This window comes from Tauraco erythrolophus, chromosome 4, assembly GCF_009769465.1.
Source record: "Tauraco erythrolophus isolate bTauEry1 chromosome 4, bTauEry1.pri, whole genome shotgun sequence".
In the NCBI taxonomy this organism is placed as follows: domain Eukaryota; kingdom Metazoa; phylum Chordata; class Aves; order Musophagiformes; family Musophagidae; genus Tauraco; species Tauraco erythrolophus.
The window spans coordinates 24,691,478-24,712,921 of NC_141468.1; the positions used below are offsets into that span (position 1 = coordinate 24,691,478).

The window sequence follows — 21,444 nt, forward strand, 5'->3', positions numbered from 1 at the left end:
AATGTCTTTAAAATGTGTGACAGATGCAAACCCTTAATTTCATCTCCTATGTCAAATATGAATTAGGGAATGGGTACAATAGGAGTGGGTGCAATTACCGGTATCTATTCCTAGTTGAGCTACCTGCAATGAGTCTGTCTGTCTGACTCCCTTCTTGGTCTTAATAACAGCTTTTAGTGCAGCCCTCTCTGAAGCCTGTTCATCAATTCTTTTAATTGGTGGGTAATCATAATTTTAGCCAAGGGAAATTTAGACCAATGTATTTTTTTAGGTACATCCCCAGATAATGAAGGATAACAAACGTTTTAGAAACCAGCAACAGGGACAAGCAGTCGTCTGCCAGATCCGTCAGAAATGCTGACAGGGCGAAACATCTAGACACTACTTGTTCTTATGGTTCACAGCCATAAATCCTCCAGGGGCATTAGGTGTCTGAACCATCTGCCCTTTGGCACCTCTGCAGCAAATGGTAAATCTGTTGGTATCAGGTCTGAGACATCTGTTCTCAAACCCCATTTCTTCTTAATTTAGGGAAATCTCTCTTTTGTTCACACTTCATAAGATTATCCTAACTACTGACCTTAAAACCTGTCCTTTTAGTATCTCTGCTAGCTATTTTTGAGGAATAATGATTCCTTATTCAGTTTGCTGGCTCCTTTGAATCCTTTTCCTAGACGCTCATCTCTCTCTGTGTCTGGGCACTTAGCCCAGGATGTGGATTTCAAAGGCAGCAGGGTGCTGAGAGGTTAGGCACCGTAATGTTTTACGTACCTTTGTGGATCTAGCATTTCATCATTAGCTGAAAATTGATACTCTGTTATTTGTTTGAGCAACAGCTGTATATACAATATATAGATAAGGGTGTACACCAAGTGTTTGGTGTGTTGGAGATAGCTTACACTATTCATTATAAATGTAGCAACAAGGCTGAAGTGCATTTTATTTTATTCCTATTAGTACTTAACACATTCTTCAATGTAGAGATGCTAAGATGCACCGTACAGTCATGACTGAACTTGCTGCTGCAATGATGGAATGGTGTTTCCTCTACACCATTTTGACTGAAAATAGCTTTTTTAGATACTGCAGTTTTTCATTGCTTGATATCCATTACACACAGGCTGTAGATGGCTGAATATAGTGTATTATATGTATACATTTTGCAATATTTGCATCTGAGTTTTATGTGGAAAGAATGTTTTTTCCTAAGGGCCATTGCATGAATAGAAATGGTTGAAAAATATACTCTCAAAATTTATGAGGTAACAAATTATTCCTTTATGTCATTTTTTTAGGCTCTGTTTTACTTTTTGCGCCTGGATGACTTTGGGGACAGTTGAGAGCTTGGCACTGTTCTCCAGTTTTTTCCTTTTTAACAGTGAATTGCTGTTTGTTAAATTCACAGGAAGGCTGCTAAATATTTCTCTTACGTTCAGACCTGTTACTTGAGAAAGGGGTTGCAGTAAAGGGCTTTCTGAGTGTCTATCACAATAGTTTGATATCAGTTTAGGAAATTGGCTAAAGCTTTTCAGAGTACAGCGTCCATCTTTTCATTACTGGGTTGGCAAAAATACCTGGTGAATATGAGAGTCACCTGCTATATGGGCTCATCTGTCGTTATTGGCAAATTAGCTGTCCGTCATGGGGAGCCAGGCTGTTCGTAAAAATGTGAAGAAATGTGTTGCCAGAGAAAGGCACTATATTCCTTTTTAAAGCAGATAAGAGTAAATTATTTATGTTATATCTTTATACTATTTATAGATGTGAAAGAAATGTGTACAAACAATTTTTACTAGAAATGGCAGATGTTCTGATTAGCAAATATTATTTCTTTCATGTAAAGCAGAGAAAAATTCAGGATAAATCTATATGGTTATATGCATCTCTAAATCTAATAAAACAATAATGTAACTTCCCAAGAAATTGATGCATAGCTGAAAAAGGTGATATGTTTGCTTGTGACTAAAACTGTCTGATTTCATTTGCAAGTTGTTATTTTTATACTGTCAGTTGATAATTCCACGCTTCATTTAGGCCGTGTCTAAACTTGATTCAAACTTAGGATCTGCCTGTGTAGAGAACAATTGAGGTCGATGAGATTCTACAGAGGCAGAACAAAATCTGATAATGAATCCCCAGCATTTTCGAAATATTATGTTTGAGTAGAAGAAATAAAAATGGCTTCATAAATACCCTTATTTTGTTTGTTTGTTTTGCTTAAAGATTAAGTACATTCAGTTTAAGAAAGCTAACACAGGAGCCCTCTGTACCTTCTTCATGTATCTCTACCTTCCCAGCTGCATCTGGCTGGATCCAGCTTGTCACTGACAATATGTATCAACCCAATTTGTGAAGCACTTTGGAAAAACATAAGGTTGACATTTTGATAGGGAGGATGAGACTGTTGGAAAGCCTTCCGATATACAACATAACCATCTACCTGTGACTTTAGTTGTCTAATTACCTTTAATATGTAGACATGCATATGCCCCAAATGATTTTATACATCAGAAAATAAATACTGGCACTCATTAAAAATAGAACAGCTCTTTTAAAACACATTCTTATTCTTACTCACACTGAAGGCAATCTTCAGTATAGAAATATTTAGATGCAGAGATGCAAAAATTCTAATTTGCTTTGCCTTTGTCTAGTAACATGTCACTTTTTTGTTAGAAATAAACATTTTCTCATTTTCTTCATTTTCTGCTTTTATTAATGATTAGAATCTCCACAAGAGATTCTTGTTTTGGGAATAACAACAGGCAACAGCAAATACTGATGGGAGTTAGATGTACCAATGCAAATCTGGTAATAATTCTTAAAGGAAAAACAATTAAAATAAGTCAGTCAGCAAACAATCGCAGAAAGATCATCTATGGTATAGGAAGTTGGTGCCAATCTGGACTCAGTGCTCCATGAAACAGGCTTAAAGAATTTCTCTCCTTGCCTACTCAAACATCGATAACAGTGTCATAACTAGGAAGCAGAGATTCCCCTGCACCAGGGTATGAAAGCCATAAGAAATTACTGCGTTTCTGTAGAAATCTGTCCCTTTTTGCAAGACAGGTAAAATGTAAAGATTGCAATTAGCACTATCCTCCTTCTGCCAGGGAGGGAGATAAATATCATCTCTGAGTTTGTGTTCATTTGCTGATTAGTAATTTAGAATATTCAATGACAACTGAAAACCTCTTAAATAATTAAGACAACTTAATTAAGAATGTCATAATAACAATTAGAAGCAATCTGTGTGTATTCATTCATAAAAGAACTTTTCAGGTTCTCTTGATTCCATAACCACAGCATTTATTGTTAACCTTGTACTCTCTGATGAAAAAGCAGAGGTTTATGATAGCACCTGATACTGGAGAGCCACATTGTGAACATAAACTAACTGTCAAATGGTGGCTCCACAGTTAAATGCAATCCTGTGGCAAGGCTGGGTTCTCAGCTGCTCAACTGCCATGAATTGGAGTAGATCTGTGGAATTCAGTCCAGCTGAGCCAGAGTACAATCTTGCTCAGGATGTTGTTTTAAATTTTATACAAAAAATAAAGTAACAGGTAACAGAGTGAGTTGAACTCTTTAATGCAACATTAAGTATGTAAGTTTTTACAGTGCATATTTCAAAATACATAGATAAGGTAACTTTTGACTGTGCTGTCTTATCTCAGATTAGTGTTGTGGTTTTTTCGCCTGCCTGATTAACGGTGGATTATCTGAAGCATGGATATTTAACATGTTAATGTTTTTTTTTTCTTTTAATTTTTCTCAGGAGGTGTTTGCATTGCTCAGTCACTCAAAATCCCTCGGGAGCCCAGACCAGGAGAGTTTGAAAAGATCATCAAGCGCTTGTTGGAAACTCCAAATGCTCGAGCAGTGATCATGTTTGCGAATGAAGATGATATTAGGTGCCTGTTTCCTAATTTTGTGTGTTAAAGATATTTTCTCTTCACAGAGATGCTCGATTGACTGGTGCAGAATAGAGTAACACAGGAGTTTTCAGATTCAATCCCATGTAAAAATTCTTGGAAATCTGATGATAAGAAATTGAGTTGCAATTATATAGTGTGCTGGTTCTCTATTCTGTGGAAATCTAACCTGTTCCTAGTTTCTAAGAGTTAAGCTCCAATAGATTGTTATTTGCGGACTGAAAAGGAAGAAACCAATAAGAATGCTAGAAAAATATGGCTAAAGATGAACCAAATTAATTTGTACAGCACTGTATCTTGAGTTTGCTACAGCTGTTGTTGAATATGCTTTAGACTGTGAAAACTATTGACTAATTGGTTAGCCTGAGCTTGCTTATGCATAGCCGGAATTAATGTTGGGGATTCTCAAGTCGTTTGTAGATGCAGTTTGTTTAATTAGTCATTTGCTGTTTATTTGCAGGCGAATACTGGAAGCAGCCAAAAAAGCTAATCAATCTGGACATTTCCTCTGGATTGGCTCAGATAGTTGGGGGTCAAAAATTTCACCGGTTCAGCACCAGGAGGAGATTGCGGAAGGAGCAGTAACTATTCTGCCCAAAAGAACATCAATAGATGGTAGGAATGCACGTGGCACAAACCCCTCATTTTCTGACAATGTTAAAACACCCTAGCTCTCTTAAAAAAAATAATTAAAAAATCATGAAGTCCTTGATTACGGGGAAATCAGGGAAAACATTCCAACTAAGTAACTTGAGTTGGCCAGATCCAATATTCATTTAATATCTGTTGAGATGAGGAGATACTGAATCTGTAATTAAGTAATCTTATAATTGCCTAGAAACTAGAGCATATGCAGTTGGAGATCTTCTTACCCATAAGCTGGTGGTTCTTTGGGACAAAGGACAGGATTGGATGGATGATAATGAGTCAGCTCATTCTCCTGGAAGGAGATCAATCTAGGCTCTGCTTTCCTCTCCTAAACTTGCCTTAGAAAGCCACTATATTAACAAAGTTTCTGACTTGGTGGATGAAGTGGAAGTTGTTGATTTGAATCACTTTATTCCTGGGAGTGTACTGGAGGTAGTAACATCTCTTACCCTCTGGGTAAGTGCTCTAAACTGGTAAACGACTAGGAAAAACTGAGCACTATCAATGCTACTTGGAGAATTTAGGCACGTGGAAACATTTGTAAAGAGCTTTATCCAGATGGTATGTGTTAGTCATGATATCATTATGTCTGCTGGGTTGTAGGGGTAAGTCTGGTGCAGAATTTCATCAAGTTTAAGCAGAAATCTTTAGTTTCTCAACTGGGATCATTAAACATATAAATACAAGCAGAGTTTTAGGTGTCCTGGAAGCCTTCTGTTTCAACAGAGAGGTACCCAGTGATTTTAAGTGGCCTTGAAATGAAATTCATTTAGATTGCAGTCTTTGACTAAGTAGTGATTATAGTTTGTCTGATTTCTTGTAGGAATCAAGTTCTTTATTTGGGTCATCTGTGCATTAAAAATTAAGCTATTTCCCTAATAATCTGCATTGCATTTTAAAAAATATAAAATTCTACTGGAGCTTTAGACACTCTTTAACTGCTGTAGGTATTTAAAAAAATTCATGTTCTACAACAAATAAGGGATAATAACAAATATACTATTTTTTTAATCCTTAGATACTACTTTACTTATAAAATATCTTCCTATAGCAGTTTGTACCTGAAATTTTTCTTGTTTTGATATTTATACAAAATCTGTTACTGTCTTTACATTACTGATTTTATGCTGCGTCATATTTTAATGCTTCTCTCACTTCTCTTAAATGTAGGATTTGATAGATATTTTCGGAGCCGAACACTTGCTAACAATCGAAGAAATGTATGGTTTGCAGAATTTTGGGAGGAGAACTTTGGATGCAAGTTAGGATCACATGGAAAAAGAAATAGCAATATCAAGAAATGCACAGGTAACTGTGAAAGTGAAACATTATCTGTAATTCCATAGGAGTGCAGGAAAGGAACTGCTTTCTTTTCATCACTCTTCTGGCACCCTTCATTTCTCCAGGACAAATTATTGTGTTTTAAGAAAAATGTGACATTTTTTCTCAAACCTGAAAAAAAAAAATTAATGGGTGATGTTTGAGAAAGTTAGTTAGTTTGCACAAATCCAACGATGGTACAGATTTTGTTAAAGACCCGTGGCTGCGGTTCAATTCTATTCATGTTTCAATGACCTTCTCTCTCGCCCCGTCTATAGTTGTCAATATGATTTTTTTTTAGTGAATGGGATCATCACAGTAATTCTCATATTATTATTCCTGAAGTAGATACAGAGAAAATTAATTTTCTGTTTAAACCATCAAGGTCATGATGACAGGTCAAGTCATGAACTCCTTATTTAGTTTACAAACTGTGTTTGAAGATGGAGTAAAAATCAAATCAATATGTCCTTATTACTTGTACTCATGTGAAAAGAACAGGATTCTATATTGTGTTATAAAGCTGAAAGTCTTTATGAAGTTTGAGCAAAAACTCTATGTAACTGGCACTGATGTTCTCAAACCTGCTTGCTCAGGCACAATACCCAGACACAATTTTCATGACAGCTATTACAGCAGTTGCATCAGTAGCTCTGAGTTTCTCTCATCTATGACATGTTGGCTTTTTGCTGTTCCTTGCAGGGTTTACTACAAGATTATTGCCTTTAGTCTTCTGTGACTACAGCAGACTGTTTATGTTACTTTTTGTATAGATAGCTTTTGCCTAATGTCAGGGTTCCCAGTGTTGTTTGCCTAATTGCTGTCACTAGCAGTACTGGTGGTGACCACCATCTCTGTGACTAGTGGCAGCAGTAATAGTTGATTTTCTGCACTGCATAGGTAAGTCATTCATGTGCCTTGATTCCCCTGGCAGTGTTTTCTTTCACCAAATACATGGAGCATGAACATTTTTGTTAACTTGCTGTTCTGTGATTTCTGGCTGCCTGGTGACACTGTCATGCAGCCTTTGTTATGGGGATGCCCTTCCAAATGTTCTGCTAACAAAAGCTGCACCCCAGCACCCCACTTCTGGGTTTGTCAGACAGATATACCATGCAGTCACCAAGCACAGGTGTTGTTAGTCCTGCACTCCCTGAACCATCAGATTTATTGTATGTGTACTGTGCTATCGATTCAAGACTTACTGCACTGGGCTTTGCAATGCACAGATGTATCTCACACAGAAATATGAGAGCCATGCGTGCACTCTCTCATTTCAACAACACCTTGTCTTCTACATTTTACCACATACTCCACAAAAAAAAAGGATGATATTCAGTTCCTCACTGAGCTAAATGATAGCTCATTACTCTAATCCTTTACTCCTTGGTCTTGACTCATATAGCAGTAAATCATGGCTGGGTAGTTACCACTGTCTGGGAAGGGATTATTTTATTTTTTACTATTTTAAGTGGAAAATAGATGCTTTTCTGAAGTTCTTCAAGTGGAATGAGTGGTATATGAGCTGTAGTTTGGGAAGCTCTAAATGTTACCACAGATGGTTGTATTACTTGTTTCAGCCTCATCACAGCTGTCAGATTGAGTTACCAAGTGAAAAGTAGTGTATAAAATGCATAGGCCACATCTCGATAGATTCCAAGTAATTTGTGATTTGAAACACATATCTGCGTATTTCATGAAACATAATTATGTTATGCTCTCTGTGCCTCAAAACAGAAAGAAAACATATTTTCCTCACCTCAAAAGTAAACATAGAAGCAAGGGATGGGATTAAGATGTGGTCAGTCTCTTATGAAGGTTGCACATGTATTTTCACCTGCAGGAAAAAAGCTATAAATTCTTCTGCAATCAAGGGTACCTACAAGTGATAGGACCCTTGAGTAAAACTGCTTAAAAGTGGATTACTATGATGGAAAAGGCACTTGGACAGCAGCAGACATAAAATAAGATTATGATTCATCATGATCCCTATGCTTGTCTAACTCATATGTAAAGGACTGGATGATAAAAATAACCAAAATGTGTTCTTTGTAAGTAAACTGAATCAAGAGATGAGAGTGGAAGTTCAAAATGAGCCTCCTGTGATTTAAGGAGAGATGGGAATGACTCTCCAATCTAGACCTAGAGAATCACAAATGGCATCTCGACCCACCCCAGTTCTCTTGTCATGGCCTCCTGAGCACAAAAGAGGGCCAGCAATGAAATCCTGGCTGCTTTTTCATACCACAGCCCTCACAGCAGACGAGTCAGTCTACTATGACCTTCTATGTCTGCTAATGATTAAAGAGGAGAATATCCCACCCAGGAATTCTTCTTTCCGTTAAAGGGCCAAAGACTTCGCCGTCGCCTAGTCTGCTCTGAAATAATGGTGGTAAATGAAAGAAATGAATGAACCCTTGAATTTCAGTAAGTTTATATGAGCTTTTACATTTAATTGTTTATAGCTTAATTTTGAAGACTTTGATCCTTGGCCTGTAGCAGTTGCCAGTTGTCATTCCAGTGGGTTTTCTCTGAAACTTTACATACACTTTCTCAGTCATAAATTGCAGTTCAATTCTTACAAGGAATGTATTCTCAGCTCCAGTTTAGGACTTGAAGACTGAATTTAAAAGCATCATTTGTCCTAATTTGCCCATTTTTTGTCTGGATACTGTAGATCATAAGATCCTCTTTGTCCTTTGCCCACCAGCCCGATTTGTATATCATGTCAATAGCCAGTGATAGACTGAAAGAAATCTGAAAGCTAGAGATACAGCCATAATCTGAAAGTTTCCTCTCCAAAGATATTAAAAGGCAAATTGATAGGTATAAAGTTTTCTCAGACTTGAGATATATTTTGTTAGGCATTTCTGTTTATCTTAGTTGGGAGATACTTGAATCTTTTTCTCATATGACATTTGTAATTCACAACAACAAAACTGATATCCCTGTTCTCTATTTAGTTGAGTTATCTGTTTATAGCTTTAAATTTTTACTATCTGCAGCTGAGGTGCTACCAATCTAATCCAATTTCCATCATTTTCTCAGGAAGATACTAGAAAACGCTTCGTAGCAGAAAATATTTTTCTCTCTTTTTTTTTTCCATGTAAAATCAACAGCCTTTTTAGCACTGAAAGTCCTGAAAGGGATTTTCTCTCCTTGTTGAGGTTAAGAATTACAAAAGGACATATACCTTCTTACCTCCTTCTGTTCTTATACATTACTTGGTTATTATAGTCTAGTGTTGTAATGGCTTAAGCAGTTTATTTAAAGAACACTGCTATTTTAAAACCGCTTAAAACCACTTGTTTATTCATGGTTGCTGTTCCTTCTTATTCCTAAAAGAATGTGTGCTTTGGAAATACGTAAAATGATATGTTTCTTTTGAGTTTGCCTGATAATTTGCTTTCTGATTTTTCCCAGTTTATAGAAAACAATGATTCACCTAAACTTTGAAAAAGTAATTGCTTTGTCACTAGCTCTACATGTTTTTGAACGTGAGTGTACATTGATCGAATCATCAAGATTAGAATAGTTCATTTAAAAATGTTAGAGATTTTTGGTTCCAACCTTTCTGGAGTTAAAAAAAAAATCAATCGAATTGGACCATTAACTTAATAAACAGGAAAAAATAACTCAATGACTACCCTTAAAATTTTTTAACTGGGGAAGGAGAAAGACATTTGCAGAGAAAACTTACTACAACAAAATGGAAAAGAATGGAGCACTACAAGGATCGAACTGTCTGTAGAGGCTACGAGAAGCCTCGCTTTACATTTTTATTCAAGGTGCATTTTTTCTATATTCGATAAAAAGATATTTAGTGAGACATGAATCTTTCAGGAATTTTCAACAGCCTTTCTTTAGCACTGAAATCTCTTTGTGAGAATAGGTGAGGAGATGAGAAGTTTTTCACTCATCCCTGTGCCTCAGCAGAAAACTGTGAAGACAAAGACAGCATTCATCCTTTTATTATCTGCATTCTTCAAGAGGAAGGGCTTGCATCGTGGTTGCAGAAGATGGAAGAGACAGTATGCCTCTTGCTCTACTTTAAATTTAACATCCTGGAGAATTTTTCCATACCCTCAGCTTCCCAACTGAGTCAATTGATGGGCCAAGGTTTTGGTAGCTGAAGATTTAGCGTGACATAGAAACATTGTGGACTGACTGGATTTATTCCTAGTGTTGCATCGTTACCTCCAGCTCTTGCTTGTCGAGCTATTAATTGTCAGTCTTACCTTAAGGTAGGTTTCTAGACCTTATGTTTCTTAAGAAATGTATAAAAGTATGCATACAAATATTTGAAAATGAAACAAAGATAACCCAGAGTACTTTTTAAAAAATTGCATTGAATTGTGGAGCTGACAATATGCACCATCACTCTTTCAGAAGATCAAAACACAGTGATAAAAAAAGAAAGTAGCATTAACAATGAAGTGTTCAGGGAGAAGGGTAAGAATGAAATGAAATGCACTCAGATTTGCTTCCATTAACCTCGCAGAATGTTTAATACTTGGTTTGATTCTAACAAAAGATTCTTAAGAATTTGAGGGTGGTGAGGTACTGGAACAGGTTGCCCAGGGAAGTTGTGGATGCCCCATCCCTGGAGGTGTTCAAGGCCAGGTTGGATGAGGCTTTGGGCAACCTGGTGTAGTGGAGGGTTTCCCTGCCCATGGCAGGGGGGTTGGAACTAGATGATCTTTGAGGTCCCTTCCAACCCAAACCATTCTATGATTCTATGATAAGAAGTCCTCTTTACATATATAAGTGCCTACACGTGTAGATATTTTTTTTGTGTTTGCGTGCATAAGCAGATAGAAATCTAACACGAAGTAAAGTTGCTTACAGTATCATGATTTAATGTGTACAACGGTATCCTCGACTTCAAATTTGGCATAAGAAGATATAGTTCTATTGAGAATTGTTCTGGATTTTCCCCCATAGCATCCCTTCAAGACATGCATTTATCATAGTATTTATAGTCTTTGAACAGCAAAATGTGGCCCTTTAATAAAACCTCAGCAAAAACATTAATTAAAAAAGCTCCTTCATGCACATCCCTACAGAAGTAGTCTCTCCCCATTTTGTATGGTTAGCATTTTAACTACTCTGCAAACCTAATCAGCCTTTAACTGCCTATAATGACTGACTGCACAGCTAAAAATAGAGATGGAAGAGTTTCCAAAAGCATATGGAGACTTGTGTAAATTAGTCTAATTTCAGTTTGCTCTGTCAAACTGAACTATGTTGTTGACTGAAAAAAATCACAGTGCAGCATAAGAGACCTCATGCATACCTAGAAACTTTACAGATACATTATTTAATTGTTTTCTCTTAACTAACCTCTTTAAAAATACAAATGCACCTAAGAATACTAATAGAAAGAAGTAGATTTACTCATATGTATATGCAGCCATATTCTGAAAAATTTCTAGAACAAATTGAGAAGTTCAGCAGTAGAATGTGAGTCTTGCAGAAGTACGCTGTATTGCTATTTAGTTTGAGTAATGGTTCCATTAACATAAAATCACTCCTAACATAATTTTTTTTTCTTGATGAGACAAAGTTAAAAAAAGTCAGCATAGATAAAGTTGAGATGCATAGTGAGTTATGACACAAGCCTCAAAAGGCACTAAGGCTCTGGAGGGACTATTTTTGAGCACACAGAAAGAGCCACATGCTCTCCCTCTTTGTGCTCCTTGGGTGTTGTGACCAGTATGTTCAGGCATAAGAGGGAGAAAAGGCAATTCTTATTCTTTGTCTTCTCTTGCTGTTCTTTGCCATTTTCTTGATTGCCATTTGAAAAGTAACTTGTAAACACTTTAGGAAGGATTCTTGACTTTATAAAAAGTATTACTGTTTTGTATAAGTACAGTAATTATATATAAAAATCACAGTAGTCAGTTTTGCAGCATGATAAGCAGGAGCCAAGTTGTCTGTTGAATCTTGCTACCCTTCACATCAATTGATCACGAAAGACTTTGAGGAGAATTTGCCATAGTCTGAGGTGTTTCTTACTCTGCTTTGGACATTATGTCAGCACTGCGAAAATTGTACGTTACAGGTGGCGGCACTGCAGTGGTCCCATACTGCCTCTCATGTAGCAGCAAATCAAACTGCATCATGTGTCATTAAATAATGAATGAAGCCAGAGTACATTTACTTTTGGTTTTAGGACAATAGATCATGTCCCAAGTGGCACCAAGACCTCCTCCAATAACCTAAATTTTAACTTCTTTATTATAGTATACCATAGAGCATAAATTCTCTATTTTTGCAGATTTTGTCTGATTCCCAATTTCAGAAGCCTGGGTAATCAATTCCAAAAAAAAAGTTGATGTCTGACAATGGTGAGTGACATTCTGCCAAAATTAAAAAGATTGAAATACAAACTTTCTCATGCTCTACATCAGGTCAGAATGTTTAGACTAATTTCTCTCCTGATGGTGGAGAACTGTCAGGCATGAACATTGCCATCTCTCTGCTGTCAATGTCTGATAGACTGATAAGTGATAGAAGACTATAGCTTAAGGTATATTTGATCAAAATATACACATTTAGTTGTCTTACAAAAGGCCTGTTCTGGCTCTTATTCCAGAAACTACAGAATTTCAGAAGATTCAAGTTCAATAGTATTTCATTCCAACAACTGCTAATGTGCATAAGTATTGCTCAATATATCTGAGAGCTGTCAAATCAGAGGACCTAACATATGCTGCCCATTCACTGATTTGGTTTCTTCATCTCACTTCCTGTCATCCATTTGTTATTTCACCAGTTCTTAGTATTTTTATATCTTTTTATAATATATCCAGTGTAATATCACTTCTCAATACTGTTGTCAAAGCTTACATTTACCTGCAAAATGTATCATTTAAAAAAACTTCTTATTCTAATATGAAGAAGAAATTGTTGATATACTCCATAGAGGTCTTTGTTTCTTTATAACTTTATTCATAGATAGGAATTCAAGTCTTGTATCAATTGTAGATTTATAATGCTTTACAAAGTTATGAGTCATATTCCACTGCACAATCATTTAAATAGAGTATCTTGCCATTTTAGATTTGATACACTTACTGCCAAGTTGGAATACTTTTAATATGCATATGTATGTGCACATATGTGGCTGTGTTTTCTAGTAACTTATGAATCCAGAAATTCTTATTCCAGCTCAGAGCCTCTTCAAGAATGGCATGTCCTAGTGAACGAATTGTTGCTTTAGTTACAATTTTGTGTGAACTCTGGAACTGCAGCTTCTCAAATGTAGCCTCAGAAAACTTGTAACTGATATTACTTATGACGTAAGTTAGATGTCACACATGTAAGAGTGTCATCTATACAAAATCCTTGTTATTGGGAGACAATGGTAAGTTACTCCGTCATTTCCAGTACCAGTGCAACCGCTTTGAACAGATGCTAGTAGAATGGGAAAGTCAATAGTCGAAGCGTTGCATGCTGTTCTTCATCAGTTTCTTCTCCTGGTCTACCACAAACAAATCCTTGCTGTGAAGGGGTCGACATGTTCTGTATAAGCCTGAGTCCCAGATATCTTTCTTCAGAAAAGAATATTTATTGTTTCCCCTTCTGAGCAAGTTCTTGTAATCCTACCATGTGAGAGGACTGAGGAACTGTTCTAATTTTGTATATACATCGTCTGTGCCTTTGTTCAAGCATTTCAGGTTACAGTTCTTAAACATTTTATAAGTCTGCACATTTGATGTGCTTAGTTGCTACCTGACTGGATGCTTCATTAGAATAAAAGTAGTACAATAAAAAATAGTTTATGTCTTCAAAAAGGACCATTAGCTGCATAGTTTTCAGTGTCCTTGGATGTGGTCAGGCTGATCTGCTCTTTTTAACCACATAGGAGGTTACTCATCCTTCAGACCTGTTGACCACTGTCCAACCACTCAAGCACTGATCTGTGAACTGATCTGGTTGAGAACTTCGGAGGTGAAACTTTGTAACAGATCAGCCATAGGCATGTTAATTTCCTTGAAAATGTTCTTCCATATTCGCAAGTAGTGGTTCATGATACGTTTTTTCCTGGTCTATTGCATGGTGGGGGATATCAGTTGGGCAGAGAAAGAGTGGCCTTTATGAGGTACCTTCTTCCCCAGGTGGCTCAGGTGTCCTGAGACCATGTCTATGTTATCAAATAGCGCACCTCTGCAGAGCGAAGCAGTCAGTGATGAGCATCCAAGGTCCTCACTGTACTCATTCAAAGAGATTTTACTTCAGGTTAGTATGGTTCTTTGAGCTGGAGGGCCATAACGGTATTCCTGGCACTCATGCCATGGTTTGGTTTCCTCTGAAAGGCACTGGGATTGTGCACCGCAAGACTGCTCCAACATGTGAAAGTGGGGGCAGTCAGGAAATTTATTTCAAAAGCACATTCCTTATCTAAATGAAACATGAGTGTAGCTGCACTCAGGGGACTGAGAAGGTAGAGCTGAAGAAAGGTGGACCCTCCCCATCTAGTGTTTTCAGAGTCTGTATGGTGAGGGAAATCAGCTGCTCATGACACTGATCCCTCTGAGTAACTAAGAAGGATATAGAGCCCTCACTGTGCTCAGTTCCTGAGCCCAAGCAGGACTTGACTGCTCTTGGCCCTTATTTGCAGAAGACCGCTAACTACAAATTAACATTGTATTATTCCATTGATTAGCTGTTCTGATGGGAAAAAGGTCTATTTAATGCACAGTTCAATATTTATAAGCTATCTTTAATGTTCTTGGAGTATGCAATAATTCAAGATATATATTTACATTGACCAGTACATTGTTTCTCAGTAGATCAAACAAAAGTAGCTTGTTTGTCCTATTTTGTAACTGCAGAGAAATGTTGTCTCACACATATATTGGAATACAGAGTGACTTACATCATAAACTCTCGATGCAGAAGTTCTTACAAAACAGACTTTTTTCTATTAGTTTATACTCGATTTACAGGATACCAACAAGTTAAAACAAATATGAGCACAAGGGAAAATAAAATAGTAAACCAAAGGAAATTATTTAATCTTTCTACTGTGATCTTTCTTCTGACTAATTATATTTGATATTAAAAAAAATTTCAACTTATTCTAATGTTAGATACCACCAATACCCAAGTAAATATATTTTTCAATAATTATATTAATCTTATAATTACTGTAGGTAAACTAAATGGTTTCAGAATTTTGTAAAGCAGAAATGAAAATACTTAGTGTGGACTGCCTTTAGATCATGAACACTTTCAATACACATTTTCAATAATTATTCACCTGTGAAATGCCCCTGATTTGTAAGTAATTGCTCATCTTTTGTGGAAGGGGGTTCAGATTGGTCATCTGTAAACAGATGCAGATGCTTTTTAATCTACTGAGTAGAGTTTTATTGCAGAAATAGACCCAGCAAAATCAATGGGGCATACATAATGGGCTGTAGTATAAATCAGTGTGGAAAAGAAGGTCAGAATTTGGCTCTTAATGGATAAGTGTATCCATTAAATGTACCAATAACAGTTCAATATTTCCAGAATATTATTTGTATCCAATATTTGAGATAGATAGGTGTTTTTGTATGGAGGGTTCTTACGAAAGGTCAGGTAGAAGCACAAGTGTCCCCGATTTATGTTAAAATCAGTGTACTGGAGAGGAGAGATATATTTGTTACATTGAACTTACACTGGTTTAACTGCACGACTGGGCATAATGATTTTGACCCAAATTCTAGCTCTGGACTAGTGCGTGTTCAGGGCTTGCAGTATTGCCCTTGGGTGGAGCTCATGAGACAGGACTTACTTAATTCTTCAACTTAGGGCAGGCCACCTCTACACATCTTAGTAAGCTGCCTAGACTAGTATGACTTACTCTGAGAGGGTGCCCATCTCTCTGTATGGTCTGCAAATAGACCTGGATGACTAATTTTCATAGGGTGAAATTCACTTCTAGATTGCCCAAGTCAAGTGAAATGAATCTCATTCCATGTTGCATGAATCACCATTTTCTCAACAACGCAATGCGCCCTCTCAGTTCATCCAAGATCCTGGTGGTAACTCTAATATTTGCTTATATTAATTGTTAGTATATTACTTAAATGTTTAGAGGTAATTTAGCGTCCTTACAGGTACTTTCATAGATAGAAACAAAAAGGAAGGAAATACATGGCAGTCCGCTGTACATAAATTATCAGCAAATATTCCTCAGAGCTGAATATGTGACTATTTACCTATTGATAAATACCATAGATTTTCAGGATGCAATAACCTGTTGAGTTACACAAACTATTTTAAAGGGAGTTGTTGACAAAGCTTTATATTTCAGGTTTATTTTTAGGCTTTGTTTAAAAATGAAATATTTAATTATTCTGGCCAAGATTCTTTTATTCTGTGATGAGATAATCCCAGGAGACAGACAAATTAAGGCTTTAAAAATCTTTAATGAAGCTACATAATGTACATGATCTGTCACTGAGACAAAAGCAGCTGTCATTGTGATTTCACATACTACCTACCCTGTGGAAAATAAGTTACTTTCAATTTATTGAAGTGAGACTGTGGGATAAGGTGTGCTTCCATTATTGGTATCTTCAGCTGCATCAGTAAACAATGGGTGATTGATGCTGTGGGTTTTTCTACTGTATTATCATCATTTACTGAAGTTTTGGTAGCCAAGGATAGTCTTGGTTGATTTGTTACTGTCTTAGATAAAATCCAAGAGAGTGAAAGGGAAGGTCTATGCACTACATACATTCCTCCTGACCCCACAAAATGCTAAGACCCACATGCCTTCAAAAGCTCTGGAGTCATGGGGCAGGTGGTGTGCTGTGGACATGGTCTATCATGCTGTTCAGGTTTCCCTTCTTCCTGTCCATTGCCTACTTTTCCGTGTGCTCAAATATAAGCTTTTTGGGCCAGAGATTGCATTTTTTCAGATTTTTTTTTCTTTGAACGGTGTTTTCCTGTTCTATTCTTTCAAGTAAAGAAGAAGAAAAATGAGTTGGCATTTGCACGTCATAAACCTGTTCAGAGGAGTCCAGTGAAATTAAGTGCCATATAAGCATTGTTTGGCTTAGAAAGTAAGGGTGTTTTTCACTCTCAGTGTTCAATTCTGACTGTTGGTAGACTTTTTCCTGAGCCATACCCTTGAAAGAGTATTTCTTCAGAGACTCTCAGATAGATCAACAATTATTCTCTTGTCTTGAAATGAACAAATCATTTCCAGCACCAGAAGCACTTCAAGGTAACATTTTAAATTGTCTCCTCCTGTGACTTTTGAAACTACAGCAAACAAGAAACAAATTCATTTTATTCCTTTTAAATTTTGAAAAGGAGTCTGAGACTCTAGAAGTGGCAGTTTTAGGAACATTGTAGATGTTGGCTTCAAGAGTGATAGAATAAGCTCTGCAATTCACTGAACCTTCTTGCAAAATATATTCCATATAAAATCTGAAAATATAACAAACAGTCCATGTGTATAGATTGCTGGAATGATTTATTTTTCTCTTTAACTTTTTGGATAGAAATGTTAGCATCTGCCAAAAAGCTACAGTAGAGAAAAGCAATTTGCAAAATCGAATAGTATGACCATGAGACAAAAAGACTGTTATGTATTCTGCATCCTACTTAAAAGTATGTAACATTCCTCGAATTCTAGATAAAAACTAACCAAAAAAGAAAACCGTACGGACCACAAATTAGCCATTGACTTTGTAATTAGTAATTACAAATAAATAATAAATGGAAAATTGCAAACGTTTTTCATAGAATTGGAGAAGAGAGAAGGAGGCTAAATTTGCTGTATAAATTGCTAATTACTTACTGATAGATAGAGCACACATATTTGGGGATTTAATTCCTGGAATTCACTACTTTTATTTATTTATTAATTAGACTGGATATATATCATTCTAACTTTTCTGCAAAATTAGGGTAGAAATTTAATAGGAAAAAACTTACTCATAAACTTTTAATACCTCTCCACTGGATTTTAGGTGAAATCTGCAGTTGCAGCAGTATTTTAAAATGGAAAGAGGAAAAAATAATGAAAGGAAGAAGAATTAATTTGCTGTATTAGATTGTACCAGCCTTCATGTCAGCTAACAGAACTGGAAGTGAATATGCAAAGGTCTTTTACATTTGCAGTTTCTGTGTGCAGTGGGATAGTGTGGAATGTAAAGATTGGCACCTGACAGGCTGCAGGAAAAAAAGGCAAATACATCTACATACTATACTGTAGCTTCTGCATTTTTTCAGCAGAACTACCTATGGCCTGGATATCAGCCTTCATGGAAAAACTTTCCTGGTGCTCTGTGTTAAATATTGTTCCTCTGCACAGGCTTTGATTGACCCATGCCTTTGCAAGCTGCAGTATGAGACTTTCAGGTCTGTGTAAGATTTGGGTTGAATATTGGATGAGAATTAAGGTCAGTTTCCGTTTTATCTGAATTGTTTTCACTAATTCCTCTGTGAAATTGTCTTTCATGTAATTTATGATGATAATAAAGGAAACAGGGTTTGTAATATGAGACCAAAGATTTTACAACTTAGTTGCACAGAGATAAAATACAAAGGATGTATAATGGCCAAATCTTCAATGCTATGAGTGTTGCATTATTGACATGAAGAGGTATGAGATTTGAGAGGATGTGGCCCCTCAAATGAGAGTATTATCTTGATTTTTGTGTGGAAATCACAGGGAGGTCAGTAATCAAAGGCTGAGTAGGATAAGAAAAGCTTTAAAGGAATGATCAGAAGGGAAGATACATTGCTTTTCACTTCAGAAAATAAGAGTTTTAGATCTTAAGAGTGGGATGAAAATAAGCAGAGCTTTATAGACAGGTTATACAGAGCCTTGAAATAGAGAAAAGAAGTTTGAACATCCCATGAAAAGGGTAACCAACCAAGAATTTGACCTCAGCAATACTGAATTCTAAAATTCTGTAGTATTGATGAAAGGAAAATTGTATGTGGGAGGGAACTGCAGTGTGTATTACTCGTTGAAATCTCTTTTGGTCTGCTGTTACTTGGTTCTGTTTTCCACAGTTGATCCTTTTTGGTTTTCCCTTTTTAGCATGAAAAAAAAATTAAAATTTCTTGCAGCCTCTTTCACTGTGAAATTGAATCACGTTGGCTTTTGCTTTTAGAGTCTTTAAGATCAGGGCTATATGTTTACTTTCAGTTATATAAGTGACATTAAAAAAAAGAAAGTGTGCCTTTAGAATTTGGATGGTGCTTTTATCACCTTCCTTGCCTTTTTATAGTGTTCCTTTTTTAAAAAAAAAATCAACATCCCTGTATTCATTTTTTCTCAAATGATTTTATTTCTTTTCTCTTTTAGAAAGGTGTATCTGAGCATATTTTGGTTGTGATTACAAAGGAGCTCATTTGTAGTGCTTTCTGGAACTGGATCTGGTCCACTTTCCCAAATAAAACCCAACATCATTTCTCTTCTTCGAGTTCTCTGCTTGTTGTTCATGTTGGTCATTTACAGTATCTCTGGCTGATGCTTTGTTATGATATTTACCTGCCTGAAACGTGGCTATCTGAAATTTGAAATGATCATATTTTCGGCTTCTCCAGTCTCTTTCTATAGCATTTCATTTCCCTTCATGCCGTTGTGGTTGAATGGCCAAAACCGTCATCGTCTTACTCTTTGTAATCACTGAAGGAGTTCAGTTCTGTGACACTAGTTGATAAGGTTAAATTTTAACTTCTTGCTTTATCTGTTCTTTAATACACAGAGTTAATTCTGCACTGGTCTTTTGTCATTTGTCATTCCTAGACATTTGATTGATGATGTTCAAGTCCTTAGTAATCCTTTTATGAGACTATGTATATTTTGCTACAACTCAATACATTAATTCCTTTATTAATCTGCTTTCGACCAGACTTTCTGTTTTCCAAAGTCCTCTTTTTTTTTTTTTAAACTGAGTTTTGAATGATGATTTGAGTTAGTTCTCATTTGAAGGTGAAGAATTTAATTACATTGTGATCAAACATTTCATGTGTAATCATGCCTTCAAGCAATTTGCTGTGCAATACTTAGAAATATAGCTCCAGTTCTGCAAGGTAGGTAGTATGGGGCCCACTTATGCATCTGTACAGGACAGCACTGAACTCAGTAGCATTTCACAGCTGAAAGGTCTTAAGAATGATTATGGTAACATGCAGCATGTCTTAAATATATTTTCTACCCATGTGAAAATATTCCATAGCCAGTTCCACAAAGAACTAGTAATGTTAAGAGTCTTTTCTTTGCCTTATGATATGTCCTTAGAGAGTAGGTGGTTATTTGAAAAACTACATTATTAATATTTTTCATTGGTCACATTTTCTGTTCTTCAACTTTGTACGTGATTCATTTTCTGATCAAAAGGATGATGATACAGCCCTATTCCTTGGCTTTTGACACCCATGCAGATCTACTCTCTGGAGTGTTCCATTTTTGAATATTACTATAGTGTACAACACGCATGTGTATATGTCTTGGTATGCATTTATTCTCCTACATGAAAACTCCCTTCCCTCTGCCTTAATTCCATTGTCATACCTGCCTGTATGCAAGTCCACAGAGGATGCTTCTGGAACAAAATTTTCTGCCTTTCCTATCCCCCTCTCTCCTCTCTAATCTCTGTGTTACTGATCTTCAGCATAGAAACTCTAAGGAGGAGGTGGAGAAGGGCTGAGGGAGTTATTAAGAGTTAGAGCAGGCTGCCTGCAGGAAGGGGAGCTGAAGCTGTGAGAGCTGGGAATTAGGGCTGGACCCCGTGATGTTGGCAAGCACTGGTAGGCCACAGAGGAACTGTTCCCAGTCTCCTTTCCCTTGTTCCTAATCTCAAATAATAATATTTGAACTGTTCAAGAAAGCAGAGCATTTCCAATGACTGCTGTTACTCATTCAGGACCAATTTCAGAAAGTGGGAAAAAAATACACTAAGGGTCAAAACCTTTATTCTTAATTTATTGTTCAGGAAATTCGCTTGAGATACAGAACTGCAAAGAAGATTAATTTTCTGTTTCTAAAAGGATTTTGACATTTGGAATTGAAATTAAACTGGACCATTTTAAAATTCAAAGCAAAAGACAATTAAACCTTATTCTACTTCAATGAAGATACTACAGTGTGTTATTTAACTTAAAAATCAAATACATGTAACCAAAAGTTTCAAACTGGTTCAGTACTAAAATGCAACCATCACATTTTCAACACAGTGCTGATTTTCTGTGTTGTTTTCCCTAGAAATCAAAATGTTGGTGAGTAAGTTTTTCAGAAAGTATTTTTGTTGTGATGGAAATACATTCTGTAGTGAACTATAACTCTGTCACAAACCCTCCCCATGAGTCTATAGTTTAAGGTGAGAAAAAACGAATGATCTGAGACCCAGAAAAAAAATATTTTTATCAGACCAGTGTATAATTATTGTATACAGTACATATGTGAACGTCCACCTGTGCAAACGTTTATCTCGCACATAGTTGATGGAGACAATAATGACAGTGTGTACAAACGACATGATGATTATGATCAATCACACAGATAAAAACGTTGACGTTG

At 36.4% G+C, this 21,444-nt stretch overlaps 1 protein-coding gene across 1 annotated transcript in view; it reads left to right on the forward strand.

The window, feature by feature from the left end:
• The window catches only part of GRM8 (glutamate metabotropic receptor 8), a 381,588-nt gene that overhangs the window by 156,461 nt on the left and 203,683 nt on the right, over positions 1 to 21,444 (forward strand). The window contains exons 3-5 of the mRNA XM_086609724.1: positions 3,779 to 3,914; positions 4,396 to 4,550; positions 5,754 to 5,891. Of these exons, the coding sequence (XP_086465850.1) occupies positions 3,779 to 3,914; positions 4,396 to 4,550; positions 5,754 to 5,891 (429 nt within the window). The remainder of the gene's footprint in view (positions 1 to 3,778; positions 3,915 to 4,395; positions 4,551 to 5,753; positions 5,892 to 21,444) is intronic.